The sequence below is a fragment of the Schistocerca piceifrons genome, chromosome X (genome assembly GCF_021461385.2).
Source record: "Schistocerca piceifrons isolate TAMUIC-IGC-003096 chromosome X, iqSchPice1.1, whole genome shotgun sequence".
Classification (NCBI taxonomy): Eukaryota; Metazoa; Arthropoda; class Insecta; order Orthoptera; family Acrididae; genus Schistocerca; species Schistocerca piceifrons.
The window spans coordinates 255,219,454-255,242,821 of record NC_060149.1 but is presented as its reverse complement, the minus strand read 5'-3'; the positions used below and the strand labels follow the sequence as shown (position 1 = coordinate 255,242,821).

Genomic DNA, 23,368 nt, shown 5'->3' with positions numbered 1-23,368 from the left:
GAGATTAGAGCCCACACAGAGGCATACCGACAATCCTTCTTTCCACGAACAATACGAGACTGGAATAGAAGGGAGAACCGATAGAGGTACTCAAAGTACCCTCCGCCACACACCGTCAGGTGGCTTGCGGAGTATGGATGTAGATGTAGATGTAGATGTAACCGAAATATTTTCGGCGGCCACCCATAAGGAAACTGCTTGACTTCAACACTGTTCGTCACGGTTCTGACCCCAGTCGCATAGGTGTCAAGAGATGTAGGTAAGGGGAGGCGTGACTATCTCCCTACAGTGTGACACATCCACAGTAGCGTTGGACAGAAGTATAATGAAATTTGTTGCCAATGTGACATCATTGGCCCAACTTATACCTCGCATGAACTCTGGCCTTCTTTTTCTTTTTTTGTTGCAAAGTCAACAACTTTGCTGTTTAAAGCGCCGCCAAGCTCGAGGGCGACATCTCAGGGCGCAATCCCAGGGTGCCATACTTTTACACCATCACAGAGGAAAGTTGTAGGCATGTTAGAGCCAAATTTCGAACTTCTGCGTTGCAATGGGAGAAAATGACAAGGTTTCAAAAATGTGGCCCTTTAACTTTTTTGGGCAGTCTATTTCTACAGCTACATTTACATACATATGTACATATATGTAAATAGAAAATGTATATAGACAATAACACAGGTCCTATCACACTTCTCTGGGGCGCTCCTGACAATACCCTTGTCTCTGATGAACACTCGCCATCGAGGATAACATACTAGGTTCTGGTGCTTAAGAAGTCTTTGAGTCACTCGCATATCTGGGAACATGTTCCCTATGCTTGTACCTTCGTTAATAGTCGGCAGTGTGGCACTGTGTCAAATAATTTACGGGAATCTAGGAATATGAATCCATCTGTTGCCCTTGATCTATAGTTCACAGTATATCATGAGAAAAAAGGGCAATCTGAGTTTCGTAGAAGCGATGCTTTCTAAAACTGTGCTGATTCGTGAACAAGAGCGTTTCGGTCTCAAAGAAATTCATTGTATATGTTCTGAGAATATATTCGAGAATTCTGGAGCAAAGCGATGCTAAGGATATTGTTCTGTAATTATGCGGATTCATCCTTTTACCCTTCTTACATACAGGAGTCAAGGAGTCATCTGTACTTTTTTCCAGTCGCTTGAGACTTTGCGCTGGACGAGAGATTCGTGATAAATTCAAGCTAAATTAGTGCCAGTGCTGCATAGTTCTCTTTGTAAAACCGATCTGGGATCCCATCAGGACCTGGTGACTTATTTGCTTTCAGTTCTTTCGCTTGCTGCTCTACTCCAGGGATACTTAGTACTACGTCCTCCATACGAGAGTCTATGAGATGGTGAAACTGCGATATGTTTGTACATTGATGTCACTTCGACGACTTGCGCGTCTTTGTATTGAGTGTCAGTTAAAACGATTAGAACAGCACAAACACCCCGTTGCCAACCGAAGAATTGAACCTAGGGCCCCACAATCTAGAGGTGGTGACACTGTCCATTAGACTAACATGGACAACATAAATGATCAAGGAGTATGAATTACCAGATTTTTACGTTTTGGTGTAAGGGTGTGTTCGTGGATCTAGGGCACTCAACAGAGTCTGATACGAAGTGCATAAAAAAACTCAGTTCCAGTCTGTCACTCTTTCCCGTTTCACTTAACATTCGCCCTCAAAATCACACTGTCATTCAATGTGTAAACATGGAATTTATACTGAAACCTGTTTAAAACCTCGGCACAGAACTAAGAGAAGACTAAAAGCAGGAGGCGGGGAGGTGTTACTCGTTGATCAGTTAAAAAACAACTGGAGCCTACCATCGAGGGAAAGGAACAAAGCAAGATTAGAGTTTAACATCCCGTCGACAACGAGGTTATTAGAGGTGGAACACCAGAAAGTGGCAGGCCGGACTCGGATTTGAACTGTCCTCCTCACGAATGGGATTTTTTTGCTAACGTAATAGACTTTTATATACATTTTTACAGGTGGAGATACCTTCAAGTTTCTTGCGTACGTTTTCTATATAGTTATCGAGAGTCTTTTTCTTTTCATTTCGCTGTGGTTGATTTCTGATACCCAATTTTTTTGTCAAATATATATTTTGTTACATTTTGTTCACTTGGAAAATGATTTATTGTGGTACTGTTATTTTATTTTACTTCTAGTCATTTAGTGTGCTAATCACTAAGCCACCCGAGTCGCTCCTGCGAACGCTTCTATTACATTAAAGTGTACCCCCTGAATATTTAGGAAGTATATTGAACAGTTCGCAGATAGTTATATTTCGAATGAAAGAGTATGAAACTCTGTTGTACAGAAATGATGATCTGATCAATTGAGCAGAAAAAAATCAGGTTTTGTTGTTAATTGATAGTAAATATTGTATTTCACGCATAATCTATAATAATTTTAAGCCGAAAAGTCTCTCGTACACTAAATCAATGATGTAACATGTTTGTTAGTCACAGTAAAGTCTATAGAATCTGAGTCGTATCATTCGTTTCATCGTCTGCTAGAAAGAGTCGATAGTATGTCATATGATGATCTTTGTACTTGAGTAGTGGTTGGCGGCCGATATGTGTAAGCGAGTTGGGTAGTAGTAATGTTTGTAGTGGTTACCATCTGATGTTGTGTGTAAGTGAGAGCAATGACAGGAAAGAGCAGAAACTGGGTTCGAATCGAAGCAGATATTGTGAAAGGAAGAGAAGAAGGAAACTGGAAGAAGCTTATAGAACTTGCCGAACATTTAAAATCTAGGTCACCTAGCTCAGGTGTGTGTTTCTGATGTGATGTATTTTAGTGTTGTTGACATCGTTGAGAGACTGTTGCATTGCAAATTACGTGTTATTTAATATTGAGGATATACAAAAACAGTGTAAGAGTTTTATGCATAGCAGCTGTTCGCTATTATTTTACGTTTTACGCGAGTCTGTCTGGATGATGTACAACCGCAACTCGCCCCCAGATTAGTGCCAGCTGTTATGTTATAATGTGTACGTGCTCTCAGTAAAACAGGCGTTGAAATGTAAGTTCCATCCTGCAGTTGACAAAAGAAATTCCATTGCTTCATACTGCAGTAATTTATCAAATATTCCCTATGTGTGTTGCAAACCTTCACACACATTTTGCCTGATTTGCCCCTTGAAGTTTACTAAATGACACTATCTTACTTGTTTGGCATTTTACCATGGGACATATGTGCATCAAAGTCTTCCCCTTTGCACTGACTCACGATTTGTTCATGTTATAAAATTTGTTAAGGTCCTGTTTTAACAACATAGTTTGTATTCGGCGTTCTTGGTGTAATAATTGTCACAGATGAAAATGTTAATGAAGAGAATGTACCATCATAAAAAATAGTTCCGATTATGGTTTTAAAGGTTTAAATGAATCGCCAAGTATTTTTTTTTTTTTTTTTTTTACTGTTTTCTTATTAAGATATACTGGAAATAAAGGTTCACATTAGTTTTCCTGTGGAACCATGCAATTTAATTTGGAGAACTGAATTTATCACCATTCTGTAAGCCATTTATATTTGGGAATTTGTGTTGTTAGGCCCATGTTAATAAGGACAACAAGATGACATGTACAACCTACTGTTCTGTTACAGTGTGGAAAAATATAAAAGGAGCTTCTTGGATTGGTTTGTTGATCTTTGTTTCTTCTAACACTGGCAATTCTGACTATTACATCTGCATTTTTCTCTACATGCCCTCTTTGTGGGGCTAAATGAGCAACACCTCAGGAAGTTTGGCCATCAAACACTAAAGCCAGAGAGAAAAAAATGTGCAATTGGGTTTACAAGGACGGTAGAATTTAATTAAGCTCAACTAGGCATAGAGTTTTCATTAGATGCACATATATTTCGTAATAAACCATATGTTGTCACTCGAACTGACTAGCCAACCTAGGAACAATCTCATCATTGTTGATATACCAACAGAAAATAACACACAACCAACAAAATAAGTTTAAGTGGTTAGTTCTTGGAGGATGATGATAAAGAAATTGTGTATGGGTAGCAAAATACAAGGGATATACTGAACCTGCTGATACCTCCAGTCTTTTATCCATTATGTCATCAAAATGTCACTTAGACCATTCATTGAAATTTAGTGATGTAGAGCATTGCCATGTGTTAAAACGTGTGCCTAAGGATGGTAGCTCTGACATTTGAGTTTGCATGTATAATTGTGAAGGTCGCCATGACTGAACCGTATCATCCCCAGCATATGTCCTACTAAGTTTTTGGACTCAAATCTAACATACATAGTTTGGCCTGTGAGACATGTGGTAACAAAATTTCATGCCAACTCTTGTAAGTTTGTGAATTGTCCTTAAACACTGGGTAGGGAATCCACTTCAGCTACTTAATCATTCTCCACAATTGATTCCTTATTATGCTCAATTTCCCTCACTTACTAGTCATTGTGCACTGGTAGTGATTGATAATTTTCACTCTCTTGAGTTCTTCAGCTAAAGTTATTTATTGGACCACCGTCCATCCCCCACCGAAGTCTTGGTAGTTGTGACAAACTGATCTGTAGGACAGCCCGAGGCCTAGCTTAGGTTGAAAAGTGACAATTTGATGGAGAGTTGGTGAAGCCAACAAATGTGAAAGCAGAAGGTTGGATTGTGGAAACAAATTGATGACCGGTACCAAAACATAATGTGTATGTCCACATCATATTGAAAAAAGCAGAAGGGGGGGGGGGGATTCCAGTGTATAACTTTTGCAGAGATCTTCCTTTGTCTACCTGCACTGATCGGAGCCATATCTAGAAGGTACACACGAAAGTGAATGCTGAAAAATATGGATGGGATACTGTACAGGAAATTTACGGATTTTGGAATATCTGCGAACCATGCAGAGATGGGTATGTTACACTATGAATGCAGTGCATAATTACATTGAAACGTCAGTATGGCAGTTGAAGAAGGAAGCCTTTATTGCACTCTGTTGAAGTCAGAGTGTATCATTCTGCAGTTGGTGACATGGATGTGGCTCTACAGTGGATACAGTGCTGCCCAACTGCTGAGATTCTTTTACATCTGTATTATTATTCCTCAAACCACCTTGTGATGGGGAAGTGTACTCAATATGCCGCATTACTCTCTCATATATCTATTTGCAAATGTTTGTGTTGGAAGAAGGGACTGTTGCTGTGCCTTTGTATGCACATCAATTTATCTGATGTTATTGTTGATCATTTTGTGAGATATGTAGGGCAGAGTAATACATAGCTTGGCCATTCCTGGAATGTAGACTCCTCAAAATTGTAACATTAAACTTCTCCGTGATGCATATTCCTTCATGTAGCATCTGCTACTGGAGTTCAGGGAAGTTCTCAGTGATGCACTTGCATTTACTGAGTGAACGTGTGATGGAATGTACCGACTTACACTGGGCCATCTGTGTCTCCTTTGGTAATGTTATCAATAAGGATCGCAGATTGCTCTCAACAATATCAGTTGACTGGAGGTGTTTTAAGCTACCTCCTTTGACAGTGAATTAAATTTTCTTGGAATTCTTCCAGTGAATTTCCTGGCATCTGCTTTTCTTAAAAGTTTCATGTGGTCTATATATTTAAGAGATGTGAATGTTTCCAGTGACTGTGTCGATCTTATCAAACAGCGGATCACTTCCCATATCTGTATACAGTGTTGCATTTGTCTATGTTTGGTGTTAGGTTCTAGTCCCTGCACCATGAACTGGCTTTTAGCTACAAATTTATGACATTGAGACAACCCTATATGGACCACCGTTGTCCAGTGACTATAGTTGGAATCGTGAACGATGGCAGTTGGAGTTTAGGCTTGTTCTGTGCACGTACGTCACGCATTCTCCGAAAGTCAATGAGCATTCAGTAGCATTATGAGCGCTCTGCTGTTAATGCCGTGGCTAATGCAAGCATTAAATGTGATCGTAGCAAGTTGTTTAATGAATTTCTATTTCATTTGTTGCGAGTTGTCGTCACTGATAGTGGTGGTAAGTGATAAATTCTGCAGTAGCGACTGAGAAACACAATTTTCAGGAATATGCTTCCTTCAATCAGAAAGCACGTGCATGTGTGTACCGCAAATGTGGTTTGGAATTGCCAATAATGCAATTCCCGCCTGTGCCTCAACATGCACGAACCTCCATCGTTCGTGGATTGGAGTGTAATTATGTAGTAATAATGTAATTACGATTTATTCAGTTTGTTATACCAGTCACCTCTGTTTCTGTGAAAATACCTCGGACACAGGGAAAAAGTTTGTAATATGCAATCATCGGGTCGACAGAAGCGTCCGATCCCACGCGTCGGCTTTGACCCGTGACGTAAGGATGTTGTCGTGTGTGACGTCATGGCGGTGCGGAGTTTGGTTTGAGTGTGGCTGTCTCCAGTTCTGTTTTATCTTATTTTATTTACTTTTCTGATCTGTTCGTTCTATCTCGTGAGATTTTTTAAATTTAAAAACACTTATTACTTATTTTAATTATCTGTTTCCACCAATTTCTGTTTTAGTTTATTATATTTATCTTTCTGATCTGTTCGTTCTATCCCGTGAGATTTTTTTTTAAAAAGACAAAAAACACTAATCAGCTACTGAAGCATCTTTATCTTCTATGGGTTGCTGGGGTTACAACCCCTGGGGAGGTGAGTGGGTATTCATGCGTGGCTGTCTTCACTTACACATTGTAGCTACGCAAGGCGTCTAAATTTGTTTATATTTAGTTTGACCCCCCCCCCCACCCAAAACACCCCATTTCCCACGCTTGTCCCGTTAGTGTCATTAGGCTTCTTGTGGAAAGTGTGTGTGTTTGTTTTTGTTTCCGCCATATTTGTGACGTCATGGGTCAAAGCAGACGGGCGGGATCGGACGCTTCCGTATTTCCCAATCACCAAAACACACAATACAAAACACAGAGTTCATCAACAATCTTTGGACAGATGCAAAAGTACTGTGATATGGTTGCTGTTATTGTGCAAACAGCTCAGCATAGTGCCATTGGATTCAATGAACTCTTGCACAGGGTACACATTGGTCAACTCTTAATAAGTAAACTTATCCATAATGCTGTCTGTCATTGTTAACATACCACTATTGCTGCCAGTAAATCAAACCTGAGACAGAACCAGGCAGCACTGAAGGAAAGATTTTGGGTAAAAAGTAAAGTGAGCATTACTATTGTCAAGAGCAAATACGGTCAGTGCATGGAACAAGTTTGTTTTCAAATAAGACACTCAGTCTTGGGTGTTGTGCAGATCTTTCCAACACAATACAGGTGCAGGGATAAACGAGGGTAAAAAATCAAATGAAATGCAGTAATTCTGTTATGAGCTGCTGGAGATTGTTGGTCCTTTATGCCAAGAAAACTTGAAAACTGTCAGTAAACAACTCCCAGTATTTTGTGTGTAGAATTTGGCTTCACCTTGCATATTGTGAGCAGTGATGTTTCTGTAGCACTCCATGGGAGTAGTCTCATATCTAATTTCACAAATCACTTTTCCCATTATGATCCAGTTCTGTCGGCAACAAAGTTTTCAGTCTGATCACAAAATAAATATGATATTTCATAAGCCCATATTCTGTTCACAATGTGGAAGTACAGAAATATATCAGATGCCTTCAAAAAGTGAAGGAATTGCACTCTAATCTGGGTACTGGTATTCTGGTTTTCATGAATGGACTGCCTCTATTTCATGTAAAAAAAGTGCTCCGTAATTCTATAACCAATTAAATTGGACACACAAACAATGTTCTAGGAAACAAAAATCAAATTTTGCGTGAGAACAATAAAAGCTATTTTATACTTACCTATTTGGTCTTTCTTGAATCAGGCAGTCTATATGAGGTAAAACACCATTCTGCTTATCTTTGTGGCTGTCATTACACAACTGCATTTTTATGTTTGAAAAAATAGTGCAAATTCACTTTCCTTGGATGAACAATATTGTATATACGCAGTTACGATGTTGTACTGCTGAAACACTAACTTTTTTTTCCCCTTCCTCACTACAGAAATGGAAAGCTTATTTTGAGGAAATATAACAAAACAAGTCAAAAGCCATAATGTATATGGCAATGCACATACATCAGCAGCAGAAGACACTGAAATAATTTCGCATTATTTCCATTCCAATTATCTGCATCACATACATGCTTGCATTACATTTGCAGAACTCAGTCAGTGCATTTTCACTGAGCAATATTAAATTTCACTATTAACTAGGTAGCTGCTAATAGAAATCCTGTTTTTCAGTAGGTATGTACTAACACACATGAAGCAAGTCTTTCTTCTGGACACTTTCCATTGGCAAAAGTTTATCACACAAGAGAGGGAAAACTGAAATGTTAGCTGGTGGCAAATTTCTTTTTCTCCAGTACCTGTCAGTCTCTCTGTATGCTTTGACAAACACACAGTTGCAGGATGTTATAATTATTATTTTTATTAGAGTAGTAGTGTCATCAGATGAAATTTGTTGCCAGACATCTATCTACATATACATCATACTCCGCAATCCACCTAATTGTGTGTGGCGGAGGGTACTTTTTGAACCACTGAGCCCTCCAACCCTATTCCACTCACAAATAGAACATGGGAAGAATGACTGTCAGTAAGCCTCTGTATTGGCTCTAATTTCTTGAAGTTTCTCCACACATATAGAGGGAAGTAATATGTTGTCAGACTCTTCCTGGAAAGTGTTCTCACCAAATTTCCATAATAAATCTCTCTGTGATGCACAATGCTTCCCTTGTAATGTCTGCCAGTGGTGTTTGTTAAGCATCCCCGTAACATTCTCGTGCCGACTAAACGATCCCGTGATGAAACATGTCACTCTTCATTGGATCTTCTCTATTCTTCTTTCAGTCCTATCTGGTAGGGATCCCAAATAGATGAACAGTACTCAAGAATGGGGGCAAGTAAGCACCTTAAAGCCCTTCACTTCATGGACGAGCTACATTTCCATAAGATTCTTCCTATGAATCTGAGTCTGGCATCTGCTTTTCCAACTGTTTATATGGTCATTCCACTTGAGGTCACTCCAGATAGTTACAACTAGATATTTTGCAGCAGATGCTGTTTGTCATCAATAGTGTAGCTATACAGTAGTGTATTTAGTTTCCTAATATGCACAACATGTTATATTTATTTATGTTCAGGATCAACTGCCAGAGCCTGCACCATTCATCAGTTATCTGGAGGTCATTCTGCAAATCGTCTTGAATCCAGTTGCAAAAATGCTACAATGCTTGATAACTTGTATTTTTATCATTAAATGGTAGTGCAGGATGGTGTTGTATGTGTTCCTGAAGTCAAGGAACACGGCATCAACCTGAGTGCCATTGTCTATGTCACTGTGGATGTCATGGAGGACCAGAGTGGGTTCAGTTTTGCAGGATCTCTGTTTGTGGACTCCATGTTGTTTTTTATGGAGGTGATTTTCCTTCTCCAAGAATGTCATAATTCTTGAACATAAAACATGTTCCATAATTCTGTAACATATTGATCAATGATATAGGTCTATAATTGTGTGCATATGTCATGCAGCCCTTCTTAAAAATGGAAATGATCTGATTTTGTCCGATCACTGAGTGCCCTTTGTTGCTCAAGTGATGTATGATAAATTAGAAGGGGAGCAGGTTCTTTCACATAATCTTTGTAAAATCTTATAGGTATCTCATCTGGTGCTGACACCTTTCCACTACTAAGTGATTGTAATTGCTTTTCTATTCTATGATCAGTTATCTCAATTTCTGCCATTTTGACGTTCGTATGTCAATTGAAAGAAGCGACTGTGTTGCAATGCTCAGTTATGTTGGATGAGCTCCTATGTAGTCCTTGGTCTGGTGCACTGAGATGCCTGAAATCCTCTTCATTCCACCTTGCAGGCAGGGTACCCATTGTTCTTGGCACTGGCACTGACAGCAATCCAATCATCTGGGTAATAGACATGAAATGATCTTTTGTTCCTCTTTGGAGGCCAAAGTCACCATATAGTTGGAAACTGTGCCCTGTTATGAGGAATTTCTTGTCTACGGCAGTGAAATATTGATAAAAGTAATATTAGGAAAGTTACATTTAAGTTTTATACTACTATATTAGAATTCTGAAAGTATTTAAAAGATACAATTTTGTGGCTATACATATTACATGAAACTTTTTTCATTACGTGTGGCAGTTAAAATGTTATTCAACTCACAAAATCAGATGGCAATTTTGCAAGAAGAGAACCAATTTTCCTCTAAATGCAAGGGCATCCATTATCACCAAGTGCCTTGCATTTATTGTTCTTTCACTCCCAAATAATGACGTTCTTCCTTTATTCAAGCACTTTTGAACTCTACTTGTTACCACAATATTTGGTGTTTCATCCATGATCTCTTAACTTAAAACATTCGCCACTGCAACATAGAACATTGTAGTTTGACAGTGGTAAAGAAAGGGGGGGGGGGGTGAGACAGAAACAATTTAACCAGTAGATTTAGCATACAACACAATTACAGCTCTAACCCACTTCTGACAAAAATGTTGGTTGCTATGTTGTGTCAGACGAACAATTCAGTTGAAATCTGCATTATATTCATGTAGTTATGCACATTTGTAATGGGCCTTTGGGAAAAAAAAATTGCTTGTAACATTTGCGCTAGAAGGGTGTCAAGAGTACTTTCTCAAAGCCTTGAAACTTTTCTGGGAGCTGGGGCAGTTGATTAAATTGTTGGTTGACTCTGTAACGAATTTCACAAAACCTTGTGTTATATGGAGAAGATCAAAATGAGTTCATGGAGAGATATATGGTGTCCATTTCCTGCAGGAGACATAATTCGAATAGCAGTTTAATATTTCATGGGAATTATTGCAAATTCTAACAAGGATCTAATGTCCCATTGCAACAGAGAAGGAGAGGAACGATTGGAATTTCACTTCCACTGGAAATAAATCTCAATTTTGTTCCCGAAGGAAGCTGATGTCAGCATTTTCAGTATTCGGTGATGTAACTGATTACAGCAAGATTCACCTATTTTTGATACCTCATTGGTAGAACTGTGAATATTCTCGTCAGTTCTCTTTAATTTAATATGAAAGGCAGAAGAAGTTACTGGATCATTTGAGGAAACTATTTGAACTCTCCTGCCTAAATGTGGAAAAGTCCACAACCACACATGTAATTATCAAAATTTTACCCCCCAATGTAAGTCTGGGTATGTTATTAGTGGAAGTTGTGGAACACTGACTATTCTGGGCTCCAAAATCAAGACATCAACTTTTCCACTCTCAGTATGATATCAGATGATATCATTACACTGTTGATAATGTGAACCTCTGAAAGCCAACTATTATACTAGAAGACTTATTTATAAAATAAGGGAATGGCAACCATTCTTCTATAGAGGACTGGTGCAAGGTGCACAGAAACACATAATAGAAAACAGCTTTTGAGATCGTGGTGTTTTTCTAGTAAAAGTAGATTCTCTCTCTCTCTCTCTCTCTCTCTCTCTCTCTCTCTCTCTCTCTCTCTCACTTACTCTTCCAGTTGCCACAAGACTGATTATTGAATATCGATTATAGAAAGCTATTGGCTGGGTAAATGAAGGGGGCAGGGAGGGTGTAGGGAAGGATGCACACAGCAAGGAGGGGGTAGGAGGGTAGTGTGAGGCAGGTATTTAACTAAATGACGCCAGCAGCTGTGTAGCAAGATGAAAGGAGTTCAGAGGGTACAGAATATAAGGGATAGAAGAGAGGCAAAGGAGGAGGGGGGGGGGGAAGATAGTGGTGAAGAGGGAGACACTGAGGGGGGGGGGGGGGGGGGAGAGTGATGGGAGAAGATAGTGTGCAATCTGGATGGGGAAGTAGTAGTGTGGGCAGAAGGGAGAAGGTGAGGTAAGGAAGTGGGAAGCAAGTTAGCAGACATTTAGGCCAGGGGAAATACAAGAGCACTGGATATGATGGAGAGAGAACTCCCTCCTGCATAGTGCAGAGAAACTTGTGCTGAAAGGGAGTGTCCAAATGGCCCATGTAGTGAGGCAGCTCTTGAAGTAATTAGGGTTGCGGTGCACACCATGTTTGGCAAACTGATGGTGAAGTTTGCGGTTTGCCACAGTTTGGCAGTAGCCATTACTGCAAGTGGACTATTAGTTAATTGTCATGCCCACACAGAGTGCTGTACAGTAATTGCAGCATAGCTGATACATAACATGGCTACTTTCACATGTGGCTCTGCCTTTTATAGGATAGAAGATGCCTGTGACTGGACTGCATTAGGTGGTGGTGGGTGTATGTACGGCTTATGTCTTGCATCTGGGTCAGGCGCAGAGGATTGACTCATGCGGTGCAGTGTTGGGAGCAGGATTGGAGTAGGGATGGGCAAGGACTTGGTCAGCAGAACACTGCTGAGGGTGATGTGGGTAAGATATCTCTCATCTCAGAGCATGATGAGATATAATCGAAGCCCTGGTGAAGGATGTGGTTGAGCTTTTCAGTGCCAGGGTGATACTGTGTGATTAGAGAAATGCTAGGCTGTGGCTGATTAACCAGGTTATTGGTGTTAATGAGGAGGTGGCACGGAATACATATTTATGGATGAGCTGAATAGGATATTGTTTGCCAGTAAAGGCTCTAGTAAGGTTATTGGTACATGTTTGATTATAGACTTGTCTTTTGAAAGTGAAATAATTGAGTCATGGTTGGCTCGAAGGATTAAGAAAGAGCTGGTGGGTTTGGTGTTGCCACCTCTTTCCTAATCCTCCTAGCAAACCATTTCATGACTCTCAGTTATTACACTTTACAAATCCAAATTTGTAAACAAATTGGTGGCACTGCCATGGGTATTTGCATGGTACCATCCTGTGCCAACTTATAGTCCATGGGGAGGAATCCTTCCTATCCAATCAACACTTTAAACCCCTTCTCTGGTCCAGAGTCATTGATGACGTTTTCATGATCTGGATTCATGACAGGGACAACCTTTGCTCTTTCCTGCATAACCGTAACACCTACTGCAAAATCTGCTTCACTCGGTCAGTCTCAGCTCAACGAGCCACTTTCCGAGATGTTGATCTCCATCTCTCAAACGGACTCCATAAATATGTCTGTTCATATCAAGCTTTGCCAACCACCAACAGTACTTCCACTTTGACAGCTGTCACCTGTTCCATGTTATAAGAGGTCTTACATACAGCCTTGGCATCTTTGGACCTGGCAGTGGGAAACAGTAGTTGTTGAAATATATTGGTAACTTTATCAGAGCCTTTATTGGCAGACAGTATCCTATCCAGCTCATCAATAACCAGGTGTCCTGCACAATCTCCTCCTCTGACACCAGTAACACTGTTAACCAGCCACAGGCCGGCACTCCTCTAATCAGACAATACCCCCCTGATCCTGAAAAGCTCAACCACATCAGTCACAAGCATTTTGACTACCTCTCATCATGCTCTAGATGAGAGATATCCTACCCACATCACCCACAGTAGTGTTCTGCTGCCCACTCAATCTATAGAGTATCCTTGTCCATCTCCACTCCAATCCTGCTCCCAATACTGCACCCAATGGGTCAGTCCCTTGGGAATGACCAAGGTGCAAGACATATGCCGTAGATATACCCAACACCTCCTACTGCAGTCCAGTCACTGGCATCTCCTACCCAATAAAAGGCTGGGCCACGTGTGAAAGTAGCCATCTCTTACGTCAGCTATCCTGCAATTACTATACAGCATTCTATGTGGGCATGACGAGTAACAAACTGTCCACTTACAATAATGGCCACTGCCAAACTGTGACAAACCACAAAATCACTATCAAATTGAGTAAAATCTTCTCGATTTTCAGGCTGTGTCAGTTCAAATAAAATTCTCAAACTTTTGATGGCTATCTCTGCCATTGTCTGGAGTAAAACTACAAACTGCTGGGGCTGACACGATTTTCCACTTATGTACCCACAATTACGGGCACTGACACCAATTGGCGAGGGCCAAAACAATGGGTGTGCAGAAGATGAGTTGAGCAGCTCATAGCAGCTCCAGCTCTCTGCAAGACTGAGTGACATCAGATGGCACAAGAAGCCAGTGCCACGTTTGAAACTGCCACTCTTGCCTCCCTACAAGTGTTGAGCATCCATTGTTGCTTCCTTTCAACATCCAAAGCCCTCCCCAGCATTTACCTCTGGTTAAAATTATTGGTGTTTATTTTAATCTCAGCTGCTTCTTTTATAATAGAATCCCAGTATGTTGACGTATGAGCCAAGACTCTCTTGTTCTCAAACTTTGTGTTCATTTACACAAAACTGAGACGATTTTATTCAGATGCGCCACCATGAAAGACTCCGAAGATTCACCATCCAGTTGCCAGACATTCTGTGCACCACAACACTAATGACTTAAACAACTGCTTCACTACATCAAAATAACGTTATTTTGATGACGACATGTCATTGGCATGCAGTCGTGTCTGACATTTTGTGATGTTTCACGTTGCACGAAGCTGAAATTCCCATTGTGTGCAATAAATGAATAGTAATATACAGTCAAATTTTGGTAACTTAATTCAAAAAGTTCTACATGACTGTGGTCCCCAATGAAGGAAGAATTCATTACCATCAATATGAATTCACTGGCATGCTGCTCAAACCACTGTAGTACCAATCTGGCCTTGTGGTACATGCAGTTATCATGTTGTATGATATAGCTGTTAGGGTGGGTATAACAATGAAGGTATACAGATGGTTGGCTTTATTACTACAGGCTCCATGGAATCCCAGGGAAAATCCCCTGTAGCATAATGTTGCTCTCACCAGCCTGTCTCAGTAGTGTGGTGCACATTTTGAGCAGCCATTTGCCTGGTTGATGATGTGACCAGGCATGACCATCGACTAGGTGTAACAAGACATGTAATTCATCCAACCATGCAACATGTTTCCGTTGATCCATAGTCAAACTAAATGATCCCATGCCCATGGAAAGCATGATTCATTATGCCATTGGGTATTAGAACAGATATGGGCTGTCTGCTGTGGGGCCCCATGTTCAACAATGTGCACTAAACTGTGCTCTGAAACACTTGTTCCTGAACAATCATTGCAATGTGGTGTGAAAGCTGTAACTGATCGCAGTCTATCCTGCTTTACAGAGTAGGTAAGCCTCCAATCTCCACGTTTTGTGATGAGGTGTGGACGCCTAACACCTTATTGTCTACAATAGGTGCTAAACTGATTCCCAATTCCCATATCCATATTCTATCAATTTATTACTTTCCATACTGTGTCGCATGTCCACAACACCACAAGGCACATTCAGTATCGTGGTGGGCAGTTGTTATAATCGTGAATAAATGAGGTGAAAAGAATGGAAAGGAAATGGGGTGGAAAGAGATAGGAAGGAAATAATGACTTCCAGCCATACAGGGCATTGCAGCAATGCAACAGTGAAAGATGAAAATTTGTGCTGGACTGGGACTCGTTCCCAGATCCTGCACTTCTCTAGAACAGTCGCCTTCACTACTGCTTCATCACGAGTAGTGTTTGCTCTGTTGCACACCACTCATATCTACACTGGTCATAATGTTTTGGTTCATTAGTGTATGTTCCATTTAAAAAATTGCTTCTTACTAACAAATCCTTAATCACTGCTCTGTTACAAAGGCTGTCAGTACAGATTTTATTGAAATTGAGTTGAGATTTCACAAATTTTGTTTCACCCAGACAGAGTGGTAATTCATTCTCAGTGTCTGTTGTATAGTTTTGTTAATTACGTGGAAGTGACCCACTGTACTTTTGTCCTCTGCTCAAGACAACTTGTTCCTTTGCCTGATTAAAAATCATTTTTTTACTGTAATCCTATGCATGTTCATAGATCTTCCTAGCAAATATACTGCTTGAAAGTCTCTTGAGCATGCAACCAGATTGGTTGGTTGTTGTAGAATGAATTCTCAACTGCATTAACATACCATTATCAGGTTACTCCTGCTATTGTTCTGCCCCATAGGGTGCAATGTATTTGATTTCCATGCCCCCCCCCCCCCCCACTCCCCCCACTTCTTCCTCCCCCCTTCCTCATTTTTTGTTCTGTGTGTGAGCTTCGGTGCTGGATTTCCTACGCATTTCCTGTGAGGTTGGTAGTAATCATAGTGGCTGTTGTGACCATTACAGAGAGAAGGCAGATGGGTCTATAGCTTTTATTTTATTTTCTAAGCCTTGCTGTCCCATTTCTTGTGAGGTAGAACAATTACAGCATTATATATGAAGACAGTAACTGTTCTCGAAAGAACAGAATACTGTTGATGACCGTGCAGCTTTTCCCTGGAATAAATGATGACTAACTGAAACCCTCAACTTCCGACAGGTGTTGTTGATATACCTCGATGTGGACAGCTGAAAATGTGTGCCATGACCGGGACTCGAACCCGGGATCTCCTGCTTACATGGCAGACGCTCTATCCATCTGAGCCACCGAGGACACAGATGAATAGCGCGACTGCAGGAACTTGTCCCTTGCACGCTTCCCGTGAGACTCGCATTCTCAACTGTCCACAATTCTACATATGTAATGTACCTTATAGACATTTGCCCATCCACTCATTACTCGCGCACGTCGTGCTATTCATCTGTGTTCTCGGTGGCTCAGATGGATAGAGCGTCTGCCATGTAAGCAGGAGATCCCGGGTTCGAGTCCTGGTCGGGGCACACATTTTCAGCTGTCCACATCGAGGTATATCAACAACACCTGTCGGCAGCTGAGGGTTTCAGTTAGTCATCATTTGTTCCAGGGAAAAGCTGCACGGTCATCAACAGTATTCTGTTCTTTCGAGAACAGTTACTGTCTTCATATATATAGTTAAAGGCTACCCAGCCATTGACCTTCGTCTGTGCGAATGCGCACAGGTTGCCCAAACTCTTACGGGAATCGCCAAAGCGTGCGCGAGTAATGAGTGAATGGGCAAATGTCTATAAGGTACATTACATATGTAGAATTGTGGACAGTTGGGAATGCGAGTCTCATGGGAAGCGTGCAAGGGATAAGTCCCTGCAGTCGCGCTATTCATCTGTGTCCTCGGTGACTCAGATGGGTAGAGCGTCTGCCATGTAAGCGGGAGATCCCGGGTTTGAGTCCCGGTCGGGGCACACATTTTCAGCTGTCCTCATCGAGGTATATCACCACCACCTGTCGGCAGCTGAGGGTTTCAGTTAGTCATCAGTTACAGCATTATTCCACTTTTTCCACGAACATTCTGTAAATAATTTGGATATTTCTGTTTTGCTAACTTTCTTCCAGAGTGTGACGTTGATCCAAACAAAAGTCTAGAATGAATCTTTCACTCTGTGGCAGTGTGTGCTGTTTTGAAATTTCCTTGTAGGATAAAACTGTGTACTGGACTGGAACCTGACCATTACAGACAAAGCTCTTAGCCACATGACCTGTCCTTGCAGCTTCACATGTAGCAATACCGTCCTCTTGCATTCCAAATTTCTTAGAATTGCGAGTTGTGCCTGGATAGCTCAATCACTAATAGCAGTGTTTGTGAAAGGCAAGATTCCAGAGTCAAGTCACAGCCCACACACAGTTGCAGTCTGTCAGGAAATTTACTAAGTTTTTATTTTCTTGATACTCGTACTGCTTTCAATTCTTTCTCTTACCAAAATTTTGTTTCAACTTTTGACAACCTCATGAAGACATTTATGGACAGTTTTCTTAAATTCAGCATGATGGATTGTGTAAATATTATTGTTTGTTCAAAACTTTTATCTTCCTCTTAATAGCAGCATATTTCTGTTTGAGATTTGTGTTGCTTTTGCTTCATTTGTATTTGCAGCATCTTTTGCTCTTTGCGTACAGTAACAAATTTCATTGAGTGAGTGCCTGGTTCACCTGACTGTATAATCTAAACTTTCTAAAATGAACTCTTTGCATAAACGTATTCTTAGATAAATCTTTGTAATCTCCTTTTCTGACAAGTCTTCCTTTCTAGCTTTCTCTATTTTAATTCTGCTTCTTAAGAGCCAACAATCACATGCAACTAGAAAATGGTTTAGGACAGTCATGTTCTTTGCAGTTTCTTTATTATTTGATAAAATAGTGTCATTTTTATTTTTAGTCTCATTTGATTCTTGCCAAGTCAGTTTTCTATTTGCTTTCATCGAAGCATGTGCTAAGGAAAAACTTGATTTTCTTCTCAGCAAACTATACTTACTCATAACTTACCATTTCAGGTATTGTACGCAAAGTTTCTTTCTGGCTAAACATTCTTTAGCATGTGTGTTACTGCTGCATTTACATCTCCTTTTATTATTTTTGATGGGTGTTTGTCATTTACCAGCTTCAGTTACTCTTTGTATAGTTCTTCTGCATCATTGTTAGCTTGTGAGTTTGTTGATGCACAAACTTGAACAATTTCTGTGAAAAATCTTTTGTTGATTTTAAGAACAGGTCCTGTGAGGCACTGGAATGTGCCCATATAATGGATGGGTTTCCTCATAAAACTGATTTGTTCTCTCTGCATTGGCAGCTGTTTCACAACGAATACCTGGTGGCACTGTGTCTGCAAGCTGGCAGGGTTTTAAAAGTGTCATGAGTTTCAAACTTCCTGTAATAAGCCTACACAATTCATTTAGGGTCTTCTAAACTTTGTTTGAATGGGTAGATTTGTACCATATCAGGTACGCATACTCTGCAGCACTAACATGTTGCTAGTGCCATTGTTCACAAGATTTGTGTAGGGAGCCCCTCAAACTACCAATTATCTGCAGAGGATATTATTTCTGGCTTCCACCTCCTTTCTCGTATTCTCACAGGGCTGCTTGTACATCAGAGTATGACCCAGAGTGACTCAAAGATATTTTAGATGGGCTGTTTATACTGTTGTATCCCTTGCCATATAAGTTTGCAACATGCCTGATGGTGCATAAGATGAAGTGCAACCAGTTAGGTTTTAGCTGGTCTTATTCAAAAATGATTATTAGAGTAATAAACTATCCTTTATTTGCATCAGGATGATAGTTTTTGAGGGAGATGTCTTCTATGGGGAAACAAAGTCTTTGAAAATGGTTCAGTATATCTGGTTGGAAATGTGCTGAGAGACACCGTTTCCATCCTATTTGATTGAAATTCCTTTCAGAGAATGTACCATCTATTAATCTGAATCCTCTATGATACCTTCTTCCTTGTTGAAGGCCTCCATGGTCTTCAGTAATTCTGGATTTTTCCCTTTTGCTCATCTACAGTTTTGATTGTTGCTACAGCAATGGATCCTGTAAAAGGCAGTTGGCATATATTTTTGTATACTACTTCGGCATGTTTCTGTAGCATCATGACAACTGTGCTGTCTTGCCAATTGTCCAGATGAATCCTTCAGACTTGACAGCCAGTAGAAAGAATGGTTGTCTATCACAACAATGAATCATGTCCCTTGTAAATTGGGTTGGAATTAGCTACTTGTCCAAACAGTTACAACGCATTCTGTCATATAATAATACTTCTCAGATCTAGGAGCATGTCCAAAGATTTAAAAAAAAAAAAATATTTCTAGGCTGACAAATATGCACTTTCTTGGATTCGGGTGAAGACTTGCATCGTGGACGCACTTAAGCACAGTTGTCAGGCCGTTTAGATGCTCTTAAAGTGTATTCAAGAAAACAGCAATGGCATCCAGGTAGCAAAGACAAGTCATCTATTTAATATGTCAAAGCAGATTGTCCATCTGTCACAAGTGTGTGAAGCATGGCACAGACCAAATGGTATAACTTTAAACTCGGAAGCCTCCAGCTGTTGAAAAAGCAGTCCTTTTCCAGTCAACCTCTTTGCACATTCATAATGAGGGTAGTTTTTTTTTATCACACAGTGCAAGGAATCATAAATTCTTCACAGTAGTTATGTAGCCATTTTGCTGATTTTGTTCAGACACTGGTAATTGATGCAGGAAGGCCACATTTCAGCTTCCTTCATCCTGGGGCTCACAGGGGAAGACTAAGGACTTTATCAGCTTAATGCTTTTATATTGAAGCAGCTTCTTCACTTCCTTCTGAATTATTTGTCATTCAGCTGGAGAGTGCAGACATATGGGTGGGATTGTACCCAATGTCAACCACTCAAAGGGTATGAAACTTCCTGGCAGATCAAAACTGTGTGCCGGACCGAGACTCGAACTCGGGACCTTTGCCTTTCGCAGGCAAGTGCTCTACCAACTGAGCTACCCAAGCACGACTCACGCCGCCCCGTCCTCACAACTTTACTTCTGCCAGTACCTCGTACTTTCTTCATCTTCTTTCAGGAGTGATAGTTCTGCAAGGTTCACAGGAGAGCTTCTGTAAAGTTTGGAAGGTAGGAGACAAGGTACTGGCAGAAGTAAAGTTGTGAGGATGGGGTGTGAGTCGTACTTGGGTAGCTCAGTTGGTAGAGCACTTGCCCATGAAAGGCAAAGGTCCTGAGTTCGAGTCTCGGTGCGGCACACAGTTTTGATCTGCCAGGTGTGTGTGTGTGTGTGTGTGTGTGTGTGTGTGTGTGTGGCAGGCATGAGGCCCCAAGCCACTGCAGTACTTCTTCTTTTTCTGTACTGCAATTTTCCTCTCTAGTTATATCATATCTCAGACATATCTAAAACAAGTTCCTTGCTGACTACCTAGCTTACTCAGAAGATCTCTAACATGGTTTTTCCCACCTTGTTTTACACTGTCTGTTTCAGTTGACTTGCTTTTGGTCCCCACATCTGGAGTTGATTTCCATCTTTTTAAAAATGTTTACTTAAGTGTAGGCCATAAGGGGAATGTCTCCCAATATCCATCCTGGTAACCAGTCCATGTGGGGGGGGGGGGGGCTCAAGTACCCATATGTTGCTAGCCCCCTGACAGGAAATGCATTATTGATGCTTGAGCTGTTACCTCCCCATGCATGCTGAGTAGTAGCTGCCTGTCTGTTTGGGGCACTCGGGGTCAAGGCATTAGCCATTATGCAAGGTGAGCTTTGTTCTGACTGGGTTGCACCCATGGGGAGAGCCCTCACTTGAAGTGGATGGCATTGTGGCAGATATTTGGCATTGTCCATCAAGCGTTTTTCTAAATACCAACACTTTGTTGCAGTTTACATGCTGCTCATGACACCCCATGACATCATCACATTTTACTTACTCTCCATGACAGGGGCTTTTGCAGTTTCCTGTCACTTTCTATGTGTCAGTTTTTATTCCTCTGATCAATTTGGTTTGTTAGTACCCAGATAATGAATTATAACTGATATATTTCAAAGACCTGAAGTTTGTTGCCCCACAACCTTTTGCCGTCTGTTCCTCTTGGAGCTGATAGCCATTAACAGAGCCCTGTGCTTTATTTAACAGAGCATCCTTTACCATGTTTTAATTTGTACTGACCCAATGAGCAGTTTCTAGGGTATTGATTGATGTTATTGTTGTCACCCTGTGATACCTGCTATTTGTGACGTTATCTGTAACCTTAGCCATATTGCCTGCTCAGTTGCTTTTCTCTGGGTTAAAGCCATATCAATACCCTAAGGAATGAATTGGCTGACAGTTTAGCTAGAGAAGCAATTACTTGCTCAACATTAGATTTGACGGTCCCAGTTGCAGATTTGCTGTTTCAAATGAGGCCTCTCCTCACTTGCAGATGGACAAACACCTGATGGGATACTGCCCCTTCTAACAAACTCCGTACAGTCTAGGAGGATACTGCTGCACGGTGCTCCTCCTTCCACTCCTCCCAGAAGAAATCCAACAAATCCACTGTCCTGTGTCACCACCCCATCATACCAAATTAATCCATAGTTCCATTGTATGTAACGAGCCACCACTATGTTGTGGCTGTGGAGCCTTGGACAGTAGCTCGCATTCTGGTGGGATGCCCCTCCTTCAGGTTTGTCATGCTAAGCATGACCTTACGGAATCTTTGTCTCTGACAGTGTGAATGTACATACATCAATAGCTATCATAGTGTTGCCGTTACTAGCTGTGTTGGAAAGACCTTGGAGTGGATGGTCAGTCACTGCTTTGTTGGATCTTAGAATCCAGACAGCTTCTTCAGTTTGGCTTCCTCTCACCATGCTACAAGGGGTGTACCAAAAGTAAGGTCCCCAATGAGCTACAGCCTCACGGGAAGGTGCTAGGCCAAATAAAACAACAGTGCCATGCGTGCAGTAGTGTCGTCGTCCCCCCCCCCCCCCCCCCCTCTCTCTCTGAAACCCACCCGTCAGATTCGCTATGTCACTCAGTGTTGGCTTGGCAGCCATCAGAGATGGAAGTGTTGATCACCGCTCCTGCCAAGTGGGGGGTTCAAGTAGTAATCCGGTTTCTCCATGCAAGGAAGTTACCGCCTGTCGAGATTCATAGGCATCTGACTGAGGTTTATGGTGAAGAGTGCATGTCCGTTCAGCATGTCTGCAAATGGTGCAGGGCTTTTGCTGAGGGTCACACAGAAGTTCATGATGAAGAATGGAGTGGAAGACCGCAGGTTTCAGATGCAATTGTCCAGAAGATCAACAGTGAGCTGCTCAAAGATCAGAGGGTCACTGTCCGTGGACTTGTTGAACACATTCCTGAAGCTTCCCACAGTACAATTGAAAGAACTTTAACAGAAACGTTGGGTTATCACAAGGTGTGTGCTCACTGCGTCCCCCCAGATGCTGACTGAAAGCCACAAGGAGCAACGCCTTGACTGTGCTCACAAGTTCCTTCAACAGTGTGAGGGGGGAGGCAACAAGGAGAAGTTGGTGGACTCTGTCATCACGGGAGATGAAATGTGGGTGTTTCATTACACACTTGAAACAAAACAACAATCTCATCAGTGGCATCACTCCGGTTCACTGCCACCAAATAAATTCAAACAAACGCAGTTGGCAGGAAAGGTTATGGCGACTGTGTTTTGGGATCTGAAGGGGGTTACATCTTATCAATTTCATGCAACCTGGGATGACAATAAACTCAGACAAATATTGTGAAACATTGACCAAACTCTGTCGAGCAATCCAGAATCGCTGGAGAGGACGACTGATGGAGGGAGTAGTGCTTTTTCACGACAACACTCGACCCTACATTGTTTGTCAAACCCAGTAGCTTCTGAAGAAATTTGGGTGGACTGTTATGCCCCATCCCCCATACAGCCCAGACTTAGCCCCCAGCGATTATCATCTCTTCCCCAAGATAAGGAACACTTAGGTGTCAAATGCTTCAAGAGTGACGATGAAGTTGGATTAGAGGTCATACGCTTCCTCAACAGGTTGGCGGGAGACTTCTTCGACTTAGGAATACAAATACTGGAGCACCGGCTTCAAAAGTGTGTCAAAAAACTGGAGACTATGTTGAAAAATAGACAAAAGTGTAAGCTTTTGAACTGTGTATAAATTAATAACAATAAACAGTGTCATCTATTGGTAAAA

General features: G+C 41.2%; 1 protein-coding gene across 1 annotated transcript in view; it reads left to right on the top strand.

Annotated features, from left to right (window-relative positions):
• The first annotated feature begins 2,571 nt into the window (after window positions 1-2,571).
• Window positions 2,572-23,368, top strand: part of LOC124722862 (tetratricopeptide repeat protein 7B-like) — a 223,549-nt gene continuing 202,752 nt past the window's right edge. Inside the window, exon 1 of the mRNA XM_047247992.1 lies at window positions 2,572-2,784. Coding sequence (XP_047103948.1) covers window positions 2,661-2,784 — 124 coding nt within the window. The 5' untranslated portion in view covers window positions 2,572-2,660. The remainder of the gene's footprint in view (window positions 2,785-23,368) is intronic.